The 16,818-nt window shown below is 41.9% G+C and overlaps 1 protein-coding gene across 1 annotated transcript in view; it reads left to right on the forward strand.

The window, feature by feature from the left end:
• The window catches only part of MYH9 (myosin heavy chain 9), a 386,037-nt gene that overhangs the window by 121,013 nt on the left and 248,206 nt on the right, over positions 1-16,818 (forward strand). Inside the window, exons 11-15 of the mRNA XM_088481216.1 lie at positions 4,882-5,000; positions 5,098-5,250; positions 5,415-5,588; positions 5,683-5,856; positions 12,594-12,708. Coding sequence (XP_088337342.1) covers positions 4,882-5,000; positions 5,098-5,250; positions 5,415-5,588; positions 5,683-5,856; positions 12,594-12,708 — 735 coding nt within the window. The remainder of the gene's footprint in view (positions 1-4,881; positions 5,001-5,097; positions 5,251-5,414; positions 5,589-5,682; positions 5,857-12,593; positions 12,709-16,818) is intronic.

Below are 16,818 nucleotides of genomic sequence, written 5' to 3' on the forward strand. Positions count from 1 at the left end.
GCCTAGACAGCACTGGTGCTCAGATCTTCGGAGTCTCTCCGTAGACAGTCCGATGCTGTTGCCTCTGCGTCCGAACCTGTTGTCTCAAGGTCCTTGCCATTACCCGGACCTGGGTCGTCTGTCTTTGACGGTGTTGCTGTTGAGACTTAAGGTCCAGGGTTTTCTCCAGCTCTGTAGTTAACACCATGCTCCGAGCTCGGACGCCGGCTTATGCAAGAATTTGCCACTGAGTGTGGCATACTTTCTTCGAATGGTGCCGCCCTAGAGGTTATGATCCTCAGGTCTTTAGGATATCCTGGGTTTTGGCTTTCCTACAGGCGGGCTTAGATCACGGTCTTCGCCTTGCTTCCCTGAAGGTGCAGGTTTCTGCCCTGTCTGTATGGTTTCAGCGTAGTATTGCTGCACTTCCTGATGTCCGCACCTTTCTGCAAGGTATACTTCGCATTCAGCCTCCCTTTGTTCCACCAGTGGCTCCTTGGGATTTGGCTGTAGTCCCGAGGGCTCTCCAAGGACCGCCATTTGAACCACTGTGCTCAGTGGATTTAAAATGGCTTACAGCTAAGACTGTTTCTTCTGGCCATTGCTACGGCCAGAAGGGTCTCAGAAACTCGCCCTGAGGTGGTATCTAGTTTTCACATTGAGGAAATCATTGTGCCGGCCTTTAATTCTCCAGACCTCTCGGTTGGTGATTCCTCCTTGGATGTGGTACGTGCCCTAAGGATTTATGTTGACCATACCAATTCATTTAGGAAGTCGAACTCCTTGTTTGTCCTCTATGGCTTCCGTAAGAAGGGTTGGCCTGCCACTAAGCAAACTTTGGCAGGATGGGTTCGCATGGCAATTTCTGAGGCTTGCATTCACGAAAGCCTTCCTGTACCATCCTCTGTTAAAGCTCATTCCACTAGGTCTGTGTGGGTCCTTCGTGGGCAGCTCGCCGTGGTGCCTCTGCTGTTCAGCTTTGCAAGGCAGCCACATGGTATTCTGTCCATACCTTTTGTGAGGTATTTATGCATTTGACACCTTGGCCTCTCAGGATGCTTCCTTCAGGTGGCGGATTCTCCTTTCAGCGCAGGAGCGTCCCCACCCTTAAAGGATACTGCTTTGGGACATCCCCAAGGTATCCTGTGGATACCCTATGGACCCTGATGTAGAAAATGAGATGGTAAGAACTTACCCTTGTTATCTCTATTTCTATGAAGTCCATAGGGTTCCACAGGACTCCCGCCCTGTCGCACCAGTACTGCAGATGGGCTTTGATCTGGTCACCGGTTTTTCTGTTTCCTTCTGGTGAGAATGTGATTCTTGTGTGTTCCAGACTTTCTTCTTTCGTCTCCTTCTCCGGCCTTGGACTTGTTACGTAACTGATTTGCCTTGGCTCGGGGCGGAGTGTAGGAGAGGGACCCCAGTGCATCCTGGGAGGCTGAAAACTTTAACTCTGAGGTGCCCGATGACTACCGCCATCGCCTATACCCCAATCCTATCTTGTGGAACCCTATGGACTTCGTAGAAATAGAGATAACAAGGGTAAGTTCTTGCCATATCTCATTTTCATCATAGAGTGCTGACTATTTGACTGTCGGAAATATACCGTCGGTGTACTCTCCATCAAAAACTGGAAGGAGTGGACTGTCAATCGCCCCTATAAGAGGAATGATCTATATTGTATCACAATTGCCAGGCAATAACATATGTGGTTATGGAGTATGACTATCCCAAAATCCTAAAAATACCTAGCAGCCTCTAAAAGAAAGCACTATATTAGCAAATGTTGGTAATTTAACTTGTATGCTTGCTTTTTTTTATTATTTTCATATTTTATGAATTGTGGAGCTATCAGATAAACAATTGACGTTATCATACTATTGGTGACTATGAGAACAAATATATTAATTGCATCAAGCCAATATATAATTTTTTTTTTTTTGCAGATTTTAGGGGTATGCCCCGATATATTGTCTTTTGTAGATATTTCATGGCCATTTTTTACTATTTTTTTTCCTTTCTTTTCATTAAATATTTTCTGAAGTATTCAAACCAAATGTGTGACTGATCTGTTTGCAGCGCTGTCTGTCACATTGTGTTTTTTCTAATCTTGTATTCTAGAGAGGGGTGGCAATACCTTCTAAACAGATAGCTGCAGCAATAATTAAGATAAACTGAATGTGTGTTGGACTAGGCGCTAGGTGATCTTTTTATTTATTTTTTTGTTACTTTTTATACTGTATTGCAAATGACTTGCATCTGAGGAGAAATACCTTCTGAATCTTCAAGCCCATTACGGATCCCAAGTGAAACATCACTTGAGATTGAGTGTGGATTTTTCCCAGTTGATCAGCCGTCCGTAAGAGTAAAGGAAGGTCACAGTTAGGCGAAGAAGGTCCTGAAGGACCTCAGGTGACTGTGCCAGAATAAGTTTTCCAGGTAAAAAAGGATATCTGAGATCCGCTGCAATTACCGCTATGACTTTCGTCAACTTACAGTGAGCCATAGAAAGCCCAAATGGTAATGTTCGTAGTTCGGAGTTGGTAGCAATCCTCCAGCACCGCAAACCTGAGGGAAACGTTGGTGATCCCGATTGTATGGGAATTTGGAAATGGGCATCTTGGATATTCAAGGTAGCCATGAAAGTCCCCCAGTTACATCGCCAGAATCGTTTAACATTGAGGTACTTGTTGAGAGCTTTGAGGTTGAAGATTAGATGGAAGGAGCTGTCTGGTTTCTGGACAAGAAACAGGTTGGTATAGAAACCAGTTCCTTTTTGATAAGAAGTAACGGGGACATTGACATAGGAGGTCAGCAGTGACCAAATGGAGTTCCTCAAAGCCACTGCCTTTCTGGGGTTTGCCCGCTGAAGGCCTAGTATCAGAATCCTTAACTAATAGAGCAGACTTGACTGCCTTGACCAAGGCCTCTACATCCACCTGGCACTGTGAAACATGTTTCCACTTTTGATGTCAGACACCCTCCGGGCACAAGTAGCCCCCTGACTGAGTAGTAGCCTGAAAGAGGAAATTGGGGGTCTTGCCTAGACGACTGACATTTAGACTGTTGATCCAGCTTCTGTTGTGAGGTAGATACCTGCACTAAGCCCTGGACTGACTGCCTACAACAGCCTTACCTAAACCAGCATGAGTTCAGGACTTTTCTCAGAGGAGTGTGCCAAGATGGCTGCAACTGGGGGGCCAAGTACAACATGTCCTGTGACAATGCGAATGGCCAAGCTGGCTCCTGAAGGGAACCCATAGCCAAAGAGCTCCCATGCTACGTTCCTGCAAAGCAAGTTTCAAGATGTTGGTGAGTCTCTGGGGGTGTCTGGACATCGACATAATGGCCTCTTGTCATAACAAGCTTCTTCTGTACAGCTTCCGCACCTGGGGCGGGAAGTATTAAAGCTTACCGCCGCAGTCTAGGCTCTGAATTTGCAGCGGTGACTTGATCGGGTTTCTTTAAATAAAGTTAACGTGAAAAGTACTTCCGCACTCCCGTTGCCTCCCTTGTTACATACGCGCAGCCGCTTGTCCCATCAGTTGTGTATGTAAACACTATGGTAGCATCGCTGGAGTTAAATGACGCTCTTCAAATTTTTTTTTTCTTCCCGTTTTCTTTAAAGAAACCCGATCAAGTCACCGCTGCAAATTCAGAGCCTAGACTGCGGCTGTAAACATTAATACATCCCGCCCCAGGGATCCGGGAACCTTTCTGCCCTAGCAGTCGAGGAGACTCTACTGTTCATCTGTCTTTCCTACAAACACTTTGGTCCCGCTGGTACTCAGCAAACTGAAGTTTGAGGGTTGCATGGCAATTCTTGTCGCTCCTAATTTTGGCCACGTCTAGCTTTGCATGCCGACCTGCTCAGCTTGTCCATAGACTCGTTTCCTTCTGTGGCTGGACCTTCTATCTCGAGGTTTGAGTCTACACCCAGACCTTGGCTGACCTAGGCGTTTGCTAATTCCACAAGGTAGGTGGGAACATGGACGGCTTGATGTGGTGCATCTGCTGAGCAGCTTTGCAGGACAGCCACATGGTCTTCCGCCCACACTTTTATCAAATTATATTGCTTTGTTGCTTTTGCTACTTTTAGATGCTGGGATTGAGCGTAGCACAGGAGCGTCGCCTCTATTAGAAGGACTGCCCTGGAATTTGCCTTGGTTCCCAGTGTCCCTTATGGCTGTAGGAGAAAATAGGATTTTTGTCCTTGCCTATTAAATCCTTTTCTCTGAAGTCCATGGGGGGGCACTGGACGCCCCTAGCTGGCAGGGGTTTAGTCTTCAGGTCTTTTCTCACTCTTCTCCCTAGCTGACTATGTGCTTGAGTTATGTGTGCCGCCAGTCTTCCTTCTCTTCTCCTTCTCCCCCCTCTCTTCTCCTTCTCCCCCCTCTTTTTGGGCTTCTTAACTAAAATGGCTCTATGGCTGAAGGGGTGGGATATAGGGGAGAGGAAGCCTGTGCTGCTGGTTGCTGCCCAGGCTCCCCTGCTCCACTCTATACCCATGGTTCCCAGTGTCCCCCATGGACTTCAGAAAGGATTTAACAGGCAAGGACAAATTTATTTTTTATATGCCCACTCTGAAGACCCACAGCCTTGAGTACCAGACAGCCCTCGGATAACTCACCATCTTGTTGGTGGGGCTGACCCTGAGCCCCAGTACTTTATTTCAATTTGACTGTAAGGAAAATAAACCTGTAATGTATTTGCAATATAAATTTTATTGATTGGTTTGTATAAAAATATTTTTGTCATTAATTTGGACATTCTTGTAGTTTGAAACCATTTTTGATAACTATAATACTCCTAAGTGGTGTGTAGTGTGTGTGTTTAATATATTAAAAAAAATAAATTACTACTATATATGCATTGTGGAATTAATCTCTTGTTTTGTAGCTGCCCAAAAAGTGTCTCATCTACTGGGAATTAATGTCAATGACTTTACCAGAGCAATCCTCATGCCGAGAATTAAGGTTGGCCGTGACTATGTACAGAAAGCTCAGACCAAAGAACAGGTAAATGTTGAATTTAGCTAGGATGTGTTGCTCTGCTCCTCCATTGTCCTGTTTGTCAAGCTACTTTCTTATATATGGTTTATCTCTCTTTCTACAGGCTGACTTTGCTATTGAGGCACTTGCTAAAGCCAGTTATGAGCGAATGTTCCGTTGGCTTGTTATGCGCATTAACAAAGCCCTAGACAAAACAAAGAGGCAAGGGGCTTCATTCATTGGAATTCTGGATATTGCTGGCTTTGAGATTTTTGAGGTGACTAGTGTATTGTCTTGTTTCAGAACTTTTTTTTATTTTTTTTTTTAACTATACTTTTTTAGTTTTCTTTTTACAGTTCGGTGCTTACAATTTTGTAAGATGTTCAGGAGAAAATGCAAGTATCTGATCATTTTCAATCACCCTTTTGCATCTTTTTGTAGCTGAACTCATTTGAGCAATTATGCATCAATTACACCAATGAGAAACTGCAACAACTCTTCAATCACACAATGTTTATACTGGAGCAGGAAGAGTACCAGCGGGAAGGTATTGAGTGGAGCTTCATTGATTTTGGCTTGGACCTTCAGCCTTGTATCGATTTGATAGAGCGACCTGTGAGTTTAAATGTCATATTGCTGCTACTTTAAAGTGTGGTTAGTATAATAATTTTTTTTTTACCATTATGGCAACCTTTCTCTTGTTCTGTAGGCTGGCCCACCAGGTATTCTAGCTCTTCTGGATGAGGAATGTTGGTTTCCAAAAGCTACTGATAAGAGTTTTGTGGAGAAAGTAGTGCAGGAGCAAGGCTCCCACTCAAAATTCCAAAAGCCCAAGCAGCTCAAGGATAAAGCTGACTTTTGCATCATGCACTATGCTGGAAAGGTAATAAAGTATTTGTGTTTTGTAAAAAAATAAAAAAAAATAGTTTTGGAGTGCCAACATTTTACTGTGCTGTATATTGAGGTCATAAGAACACACAATTTTATAATTACTTGAGACAGAAGGTAAATATGGCCATTTCCACATTTGTTTAGCATGTAAAGTTGGGTGAATTTCTAAACCCTTATGAATATGGAGAAATCTAAATGGTTAGCTTTTTCTTTGCACTAGTGGTCTTACCATCTCTGCCTCTCACTACTTCCTTTGATCAGCTGATAGTCACATTTTCTTTTTAAATGAAAGCACCTAACTTTATCGAACTATTGGTAGACGGTTGTGTTCAACTCAGATTGTACTGATACTGCGTCTCTAACTGGCTGTTATGCACAAAACAATTATCCAGTAAGTTTATTCTATCTGACATAAACCGCCAAGAGATATTTGTAGGACTACCACCGTATAAATCTTGCTGATTTGTCGTTTTGAGATTGCTTTACACGGTATCACGGGCATATGAGAAGCAGTGTGAAACAGCTGGTATCTGTATTAACCTAGCGATCTTTCGTCAGTCTAGAGATCTCACTTTTTTACAGTAGTAGAGATATACTGCCCTCATAGTCATTATAAACCTGTCAGGTGTTATTTCCTGTGAAGTTAATATAACATTTATTCTGTCGGCAAGGAGGATGTAATCCGTATATCTTACTTCCAAAGACGCGGTTTTATGTGCATCGGTCTTAATGTAATTAACTCTTAATGTTAGGAGTTCGTGCCTGCACTTACTGTCACCCTGTCTTGTGCTGTGTGTTTTCAGCCACACGCTGTATTAGGGAATAGTCACAGGCACAAGTGTTTTACCTCTTTTCCACCAAAAACCCGGGTCCAACCTGGGTTTTGAGACATGGTTCCAACCTAGGTCAGACACCATTTACACAGGCCCATCAATCTGGGTTATTCTCAGGTCAGCCCCTTTCACACTGAACCTTGGTCTGCCCTGCCAAACTTGTGAGGTCATAAAAAGTGGGAGGAGACTGCTCCACAACAACCAATCAGCTCATTTTAGGCATGACACAGGTCAGATAACCTGTGTTGCGCCATTTATACTGCATCATTACCCAGGTCCATTCTGGGTCCAACCCTGGTAGCTACATGGGTTGGATTGCCAGGTCACTTGACCCGGGTTATATGTCGGGGACCCTTTTACACTGGGCTGCAACCTGGGTAGACCCAGCAAAAACCCAGGTTTTTGCTCTGGTGTTAAAAGGGGTATTAGTGTGCTCCTCATGTTAGCCTGGTCGCAGGAAAAGAATATCCCTGTTCCCTCACTGAGTCAGCCGCTGACAGAGCGATCGCATCTCACATATCTTTCTGCTCCACTTTATTAATCACATACAACATAATATGACTTTCTACAGATTCATATGCTGATTCAACAGCATATGGACACAGTGGATGTGCCGCCAATGCGTATTTCACCCCTAAGGCTTTCTAAAGGCAAACAGATCGCTTCCTGTATCCTAACTTAAATACCCTCCCTCCATATCTGATTGGTACGTGGGCGTGTAGGTTAATTCTTTGGTGGCATGTCTGACTCTCCATTATTTCCCTCGAGCATTAGGGTGTTATTCTGTAAAGTCCTTTTTATTAGTCAATTTATTTTTTATCCAGAGTTTTTTTTTTTTTTTTTTTAAGGATTAAATACCTAGTCATTAGTTCCAAATAGTTGTAAGGAGTTTCTTCAGTAATCAAATAATTTTATATCTAGTGTTCCTGTTTTAAAACATTAAGTACGGAATCATTTGTTCCAATTTATTTTTAAGTTTTTAATTATTAAATATGGGTTTTTTCATGTGTTATTGAGGATAAAAGTACAATATAAGTGTACGATTGCTACCTATATTCTTCTATATGTTCATTTTATATTTGTTTATATGATTGTCAAACTGGACATGGCATATTATAAAATATTAGATTATGATATCATTATACTAATCCCAAAACCCAGCACCCAATATTTGTATTTTTACTATTTCCATAATTAACTTAATATATTTAAATGTTTAATAGATTATAGCCAAATTTTTATATAGGAATATAATGTGCCAACGCCTGCATTTATGGGATTGATATAGTCACTGTTGTCAGTGTGACCCCACTTACCCATCCTGAACAAATAAAAACTGAGCAATATCTGAATACCTCAAGAAAAAAAATTTCTTTGCAGCCTGACACCTGGAAAATGGAGAAAAAAATAAAATACAAAGCTTCACTGCCATAGGTGACACAGGGACAATGCTGAGGTATAGGCTGTGCAGAAGGTCTGGGCACCAAGCAGTTTTCAAGCAGCAAAAGCTGGTTACAGTAGAGTTCCCTAAGTCAGAGCAGCTTGAGGACCTCTTGGCAGTGGCTTTGGACCATTTCTAATTGACTTTTTCAGATCTCCAAGCGCATTGCGGCCGTTTTATCCACTCCCTGCTGAGCAGCAGTCACAAATGGGAGTCTCGTCCCCCAGATGATTTGTATATTACCCGCCTACTTAAGCACTCTTCCTATCGCTAATACGGCTTCCCTTAAGGATCCGACGGATGGGAAGTTAGAAATCTTGCTTGGCTATTTATTCTCGTGCAGGTGCTATTGCGCGTCCAGCTATGGCTCTGCTTGGGGGTGGCTAAGGCCATCGACAGTTGTGTGGACGCACTAGAAGAGGACCTCTCCTCTGGTACTTCCAGGAACCAGTTATTGTTCCTAGTGGCTCATAAGGTGTTCCATGACTCTAGTATCCCTAACCTCCAAAGTTTCAACTTCCAACGTCGCAGCTAGGAAAGTCTGCTGGCTTCATTCCTGCCGCGGCTCAGATTCTAAGAAGGCTCTGGAGGCACTTCCTTATTCTGGGGATATTCTTTTTGGTCCGGAATTGGACAAGATTATTGCCACAGTGGCAGGAGCCAAGACAACATTTCTACCTTCTGTGGCGGGCTCTGGAGCTGGTACATTGCCAAAACAAGCTACTTGATTTGTTATATATTTTTCCATCGGCGGCACTCTGGACAATAAATATACATCTCCAACATTCTGGGGTGCTCACCCCACCATCGGGGACAACAGTAATAATGTGAACGGATTTACAAACCTATACACACCCCAATAACAATCTGTACTCTCCTGAAGACTCTGCCTTCTGAGTTCTGAGACCACATGGTGAGAATAAACGTTGCGATCTCCATGACGTCAAGTGGCGCAGGCCAGTATAAGGTGGTGCATGCAGCTGGTTGCCAGGCAATGTGAATCACTAATACAATAACACAACATCAAAACAAATGGCTATAAACTAATGTGTTGCACAAAATACTAAATAGCAAGTTATACAGCAACTATAAAGAAGGATGTATATATACAGAAACAACTATACAGCAGATATATAGTAGTCCATAGAAAGCCTGCACTCACTGCAGCTTATTCATCAATGAACTGCTTCAGTGTGACCAGCAGTTTGTTGTAGTCCTCATATTTTTGCTTCTACTTACGGAGGGCAATTTATTACTTGCATACCATTGTTAATACCGGTACACAGTGACCTTGTAAGCGACTGCACCCGCGGCGGTGCAGCATGGCCCTCACTATGTCGCCCAGTCGATGTCTCTCACGACGCATGGAGTGCGCATTGTCTGTGACATTGAGGGTACACACTAGACTATGTGCCCGATATGTCGTCCGAGCCGGGCAGATTGGACAACATAACATCTAGTGTGTACCTGGCATAACTGTAAATCCGATATTTCGGTCTCATGTCAGATCTCACAAGATGCCACCATTATCTATGAGGAATATGTGTGTGTATGTGAGATATATATAGATAGATAGATATAGATAGATATATATATATATATATAGATATATATAATATATATATTCTAAGAACAGCAGCAGTCTGAGACTATCCAAATAGTTCTTTAGGCTGATAAATCACATAACAAAACGACCAATGTTTCGGGGCGCACAAGCCCCTTTGTCAAGGTGAGAACGTTCTCGCCTCAACAAAGGGGCTTGTGCGCCCTGAAACGTTGGTCGTTTTGTTATGTGATTTATCAGACTAAACTATTTTGATAGTGCCGCTGTTCACCATTTGAGAAGAGTGACTATTTGTTTGCAGCGTGTTTTTTTTTTTTTTTTTTCTTCACGTGTATATTGTGCGTGAATGATTGATTTGCTGAGGTAACTTTTCACTTATTTTAAATAAGTTCAATAAATGGCTTGTCTTAATATCATTCCATGGCAACTTTACAATTTGTAACAACCCCTCTTAACACTGATAATATATTTATGATCTGTGATCCTTAACTGTAACATCAATAATAATCCTTGCACCCATTTAGAGATGTGCATATACGAGTGGGTATATGCAAAACACTAGTGTCAGGACTTTTATACAAGCTGTTAGCTAGACCAATGTAGACATTAAAAAATGAATGAAATTACAACCTACCTCATTTGCCAAGTGGAATTATTTGCTGCTGTGTCAGGTTTGCAGTCTGTTCAGGTTATCTTAATATTTGCTGTGGAGGATCATACTTATGGAGAGTGCAATCTTGTTTAAAATGGTCACAAGGTAGTTATTTACATAAGTCTTCATATGATGCGGCAATCTGGGTTTGCTTTCCACTGGAATGCAGAGTCCTGCAGTGAGATAATTTGTCTGTAGTTTTGATTACTTGCTGAAAATTAAGTATTTACATTAAACAACTTTCCACCTATGCAAAACTTCTCTCCACAATAAAATAAGAATTTACATAATTTTCTTCTCATTTCTCTCACAATAAAATCCATAGACAAACTTCAATCCCCAAGAACTTCCTTCATACTTCAAGGGCAAGATTGAGCAGATTCATCCTGAGCTCCTTTCTCAGCCAGATCTATTCTGTCCCTACACCTTCTGGCACTGTTACTTCATTTGTAGGACCACATGAAGAATCTACTGTATATGAACTTCCCACTCTTCTATTGACAATTACGACACAGTAGCCTCCTTACCAGTGGCGGCTCCAGGGGTGGGGCTGCAGCGCAGTACAAAATTCAAATAGGGGAGCCACACAAACTGCCATTTCAAACGCTGTCAAACTATGTAGTGGGTTATTCTCAGCTCCATTCCAGGCCCTTGCAAAGGCTGATCCCCTCCAGATGTAATGGGTTACCACCATATGATCAAAGCTCAGATGATGGTGATCTCTCCAGAGGTGCGTCTGTCTCTATCTTGGTGGCTACAGACATCTTATCTAACCAAGGGTCGCCTTTTTGGATCCCGGATTGGGTAATCCTAACAACGGGCGCCAGTCTCTCGGGTGGGGGTGCAGTGTCCGCACGCCTGTCGGGACCGTTGGACATTGGTCGAATCAACCCTGCCAATCAACATGTTTGTAACTCAGAGCTGTCTACAGGGCCCTCAACTTGGCCCAGCACATACTTCACGGACAACCTGTACAGGTTTAGTCCGACAATGCCACAAAATGGCTTGCATCAACCATCAAGGAGGCACTCTAAGTCGGGCAGCAATGACAGAAGTGTCACGCGTCCTGTCTTGGGCAGGGTGTCACCTCCCGGCCATTTCGGCAGTGTTCATTCCAGGAGCCCTCAATTGGAAAGCAGACTTCCTCAGCTGTCACGACGTGCATCCAGGGCAGAATGGTCTATTCACCAGAAGGTGTTTCAACTTCTTGTGGACAAATGGGGCCTTCCTGAGGTGGACCTCCATGGCCTCCCATCACAATCGCAAGCTGCCAGTGTGCGGGTCCAGAACAAGAGATGCTGAAGCACTTGGTTGACGCTCTGTGGGTGAAGTGGCTCTTCCAGTTTGCGTACCGGTTTCCTCCAATAGCCCTGCTTCCTGGAATTCTTTCGGAAATTCAAGCAGGACGGCGGCACAGTACTGCTGGTGGCTCCTGCTTGGCCCAGACGCCATTGAGTGACTCCGATCAGCTGACTACCAATCGACTCCGTTCCTGTTGTCTCAGGGTCCTTGCCTTTACCTGGCCCTGGGTCATCTGTCTTTGACGGCATGGCTCTTGAGACATCCATCTTAAGGTCCAAAGACTTCTCCAGCTTGGTCATCGGCACGATGCTTCGGGCTCACAAGCCTGCCTCAGCCAGGATCTACCACAGTGTGGCATACCTATTTTCATTGGTGTAGCTCAAGAAATTGCAAACCTCCAGATGTTTACTATTTCTAGGATTTTGGCATTGCTTCAAGCTGGTTTGGAGCTCGGCCTACGCCTGACCTCGTTAAGTGCTTGTCTTTGCACTGTCCGTGTGGTTCCAGTGAAGGATCGTTCTGCTTCCGGATATCCGCACCTTTTTCCAGGGTGTCCTCCAGATTCAACCTCCCTTTGTTCCCCCCCCCCCCAAGTGGCGCCTTGGGATTTGGCAGTGGTTCTTCAGGTTCAGGAACGACTGCTCGTCCAGTGTAGGCACATCACATTATCATATAATAAACAAGCGACTGTACTATTACAATGTCTATAATTGTGCAGTCTTTTGCCTGTCTTCTAGTGGATGGGCAGCTTTACTTGAAGATTGGAAACCACTGACCTATTTTAAGGCTGCATTTATCATTTCTCCTCTCTTCAGTCTTTTACAAAACATTTATTCACTTTTACTGCTTGTGTGGGTTTTCTGTTGTCTTGTACAGTATGCAGAATTTTCATGGTGATTCTTTTTTTTTTTTTTTTCTTTTTTTTTTTTTCTTTTAGGTAGATTACAAAGCTGATGAGTGGCTGATGAAGAATATGGACCCACTTAATGATAATGTTGCCACACTTCTTAATCAGTCATCTGATAAATTTGTGTCAGAACTTTGGAAAGATGGTAAGAAATACTGAAGACTAATATGCTTGTCAGCTGCTGTATATTTTAATATGGCATTTTGGTTGTCTTATTGAAAATAGAATGTTGCAAGGTGGTGCATTAGCTAGATCTCTCTAAAGTCTGCTATTGAGCGAGATACAGGCTTATACCGACGAAACAGTTAAGACTCCCCAATGTGTTACCATTTCTGTGACGTGGAGGTGTTCTGCATACATTTACAAATGCTGCAAAAAATACATGTAGTAATGCCAAAAAACAAAAGTTTAGTCTTGTGTATAACCATTTTTTGGGGTCACTCTTCTGACAGACCTCATATAAGGTGTGCATATTTGCTATCACTGTACTTAAAAAGTAGACAAATATCTGAGGTTTTGCTTATGTTCAAAAACTACTAATGAGAAGCGTTGCCGTTCCAGCAGTATATTGAGGCAGACAATTAGTTTAGTATACCCCATGTTGTAGGGAATTGCTGGGAAAAACCCTTCCTTTTTAACAGCTATCCACTGTTATCACCATTCGTGGCATTCAATTACAGCTTATAGCACGGATAAGAAGCTGTCTGTTAACTTCTTCATAGTCCATATTCATATACTCTACACACTTCAGTGTTAACAGTTTGTCATCTTTATCGAAGAGTGGCTCTTTTTATGGAACCTCTGTGATTATTGCTAAACTGCATTTTGATGGAGACATTGTTTCACTTGTCAAACCTATGTTCCTGAGCAGATACAATTGTATCATTGAATATTCTTTTCTTCCTTGCAATACACATGGAACATTCATTATTTATTCATGGAGGATTGATTTCTTTTGGATCACTTCATATCAATAGGATCCATTATCTTTCCTATTGGGAAGGATCTGTTTATACATTTTATTGTAATCATTCTGTTTTATTTATATTTATGCACAATATTTTACTTATGTTTTACAGATTCAATTAATAAATATTTTTTCTTATATCTTTTTCTGTTGTGATTGATATAGCTCAGTTCCTTTTTTTACTTTTTTTTTTGTTTGTTTGAGGAACCACAGAGCTCCTTTGGGACAGCTGCTTAATCAACCACAACACTTTATTCTGCAATTTATCTCTGGGCATGCTAGCGCCAACTTTTTTTTTAATTGTTTCAAGTACTTTACCCAACTTACTCTTGTAACATATTTTGAATTCGAGCGTCTATGTATGCGATCCCTGAACTCATCCTGCCTATGTATTAGCACTTTATTCCTATAATAAATACTGCCTTTATGATGTCAGAATTATAAAGGGCAGATAATTATTCAGAGACTTTGGGCTGTATTTAATTAGCCCCATTGATAAGTCAGTTTCTGCGGAAAAGCATTGCGAGTGACATTATTTCGCCAAGCAAAGTTTCCTCCGTATTCAATTCCGGTGTGGAAACTTAATGCAATGGGACCTGCGAAAAAGATTCACTTATGTATAGGTGTCGAGGGAAAAAAGTGTAGAATTGGGGTTTTGGGGTGCAAAGCTGCGGGAACCACCCTGCACCATTGGGGGCGAAAGTTCAAAGTTGGTGGACAAACTTCAAAACTAGCGATATAGGCTCCAGGGAGGTCCCCAAGTATGCCACAGGTGTTATTTTGCAGGTGCTTGTGGAAGGAGGTTTTTTAACTATATTTTTAAAAGTACACTTTAGCAACTTAATATGCTGGTACCCAAATTTGCCTGGACTACTTCTTTTGAGCCAAAAGAACTGGTAAATGCTATTCACTACTTCTGCAAAGACGTGAAATAACAGCTATTGAGCGCATTTAAGTACCCCAAATACCTTCAGCAGGCCTAATCGAGGGTATGTAGAGTGATCCCCAATGTCAGTTTAACTTTTGGGGGGTGTTGGGCTGATTTCCCCAAATCTGACAGTACTTTTTGCATGTTACTGTTTTGCGGGCTCCCATTTTCGGTTATTTCTAATTGAATACGGTGAAAAGCGGGCAGGTGCACGATACTTTTTCGCATTGAAAACCTGCGATGTAGGCATAGTTCAGCAGTAATTGAATATGCACTTTAAAGGAGTTGATGGTTCTGAGTATCACACAGGTCCACCTTCTGAATACATTTACAAGGAACTGCTGAATGTATGCGCGCTCGCAATATATTTTTGTTTTTTTTGTATATTCTGTTTTTATTAGCATATTTAGGGAAAAAAAATATTACAATCGATATAAACATTTCACATCTGATAAACCCGAAGCAGATAATGATTAAGTATTCATTTTCTTAGAAAATCAGGCTAATAGTACAAATAGCACAATCTTGTATCAAAGGAAAAAAAAAAAATAATAAAAAATAAAAATCGAAAAACAGAGAGAAAGAGAAGGACAGGAATAAAAAAGCAGGGAAGGGGGGAGAAGGAAGAAGAAGAGGGACTATCGTCTATATAAGAGTAATAATAGTTGTTGTTCTAAGGATCATAATTTATATTGTGGATTAGATGGAAGACATATAATTCCTATATGTATCTGAAGACTTAGTCTAGCCAAGGCGCCCAGGTATTGGCAAATTCAGAGGGCTTATCTAGAGAGGAACATAAATATCTTCCATTGACATAAAATAATCAAGCCTACAAAACCAGTCTTTACGTGTAGGAGGAGTGGTAGATCTCCAGAGTACAGGTATCACGGCTCGAGCTGCGTTACTCAAATGGCGAAGCAGGGATTTCTTGAACTGGGACAATGGGACCGATGAATGGTTAATTAACCAAAATTCAGGGCCTGTGGGAACGGGAAAGCCTAAAATTTGTTGAGAGAAATAACATCGGACCAAAAATTTGATAGTGAAGGACAATCCCACCAAATATGTCGGAGAGAGCCTACAGCGGAAGAGCATCTTCAACAAGTATTGGGAACTGATGGGAACATGGAATGCAATATGACAGGATGACGATACCATCTCATTAAAATCTTATATTGTGTTTCCCTAACGGTAATACAAATAGAGCTAGTGTGGGTTTTAAGAAAGATAGTCTGCCAGTCCGTATCAGAAAGAGTTAGATTTAAATCTCTCCCAAGCCTTAGCCCAAGGTGGAATGCTAGACACTTGACTGGATAGTAATAGTTGATAAAGGGCAGATATTGTGTGAGTGGGGGATAGTGGGGTAACGCATAATTTCTCAAAATTAGTGAGGCCCCTTTTTGCTAAGGTAAGCCTATTATCTGAGTTAAGGAAATGGCGTACTTGCAAAAACTTCCAGAAATCTGACTGAGGAATGTTCCATCTCTCTCGGATCTCTGAGAACTGTTTAATGCCAGAAGCATATACCAGCTGACCAACTCTGAAGAGACCCGCCTCGCTCCAGTTGGGAAAATGGGAGGGGTTCATACCTGGCGGGAACCTTGGATTAGCCAAAAACTAAGTGAGAGGGCCAAAAAGTGAGGAGATAGGGAAAAGCCTTAAAGTCTTCCATAAAGAAAGGGTGGGAGAGATTGTTGGGTGAGGAGGGGATATCTTGGGAAGAGACGGCAATATATTTTTGTTAACACAAGCATTGAATATCGGTGACTTGGTGTTAGAACCATAAAAATATACAGGCACATGTACTGCCTTTGAGAGGCTAGGATTTGGCTGTGTGTGTGCATAGTGGATAAAGTACATCAATAAAATCTGTGGCACTCTGTGACTATTACCCTGTCATTAAAGCATATCAATAAAACAAACTGCTATGTGTGGGCTTGGTTGAAATAATTTATCCATGAAAGCATTACTTACCAAGTCGGGGTTTAGAGCAGATTCGCTACTTTTAATATTGATACTTTCTCTTCAGTAAAAACTGTGCATATTCTCGTTGTTACAATTTAACAACGTTGTGTGATCAGAGTTTATTAAAGGACACAGAATTACTGCTACTCTGTGAATGAGTCCCTGCATAACAGCAGCAGAAGCGCTATACCTGACAGAGGGGCTTGTCTCATAAAGAAAACATTATTAAACATTTCAGCCTCATAAAATAAACGCCCTTATTAAACTTAATTTGTTAATGAGTGATTATTTGCACACTTTGAGAAAAGGATCTTTTAATTAATAGTAATATACCTATGATAACAGGGTGTTAAATTTTGAGATATATATATATACATACAGACACACCCCTC

Source organism: Taudactylus pleione, unplaced genomic scaffold, assembly GCF_031769625.1.
Source record: "Taudactylus pleione unplaced genomic scaffold, aTauple2 ptg000266l, whole genome shotgun sequence".
Lineage (NCBI taxonomy): Eukaryota > Metazoa > Chordata > Amphibia > Anura > Myobatrachidae > Taudactylus > Taudactylus pleione.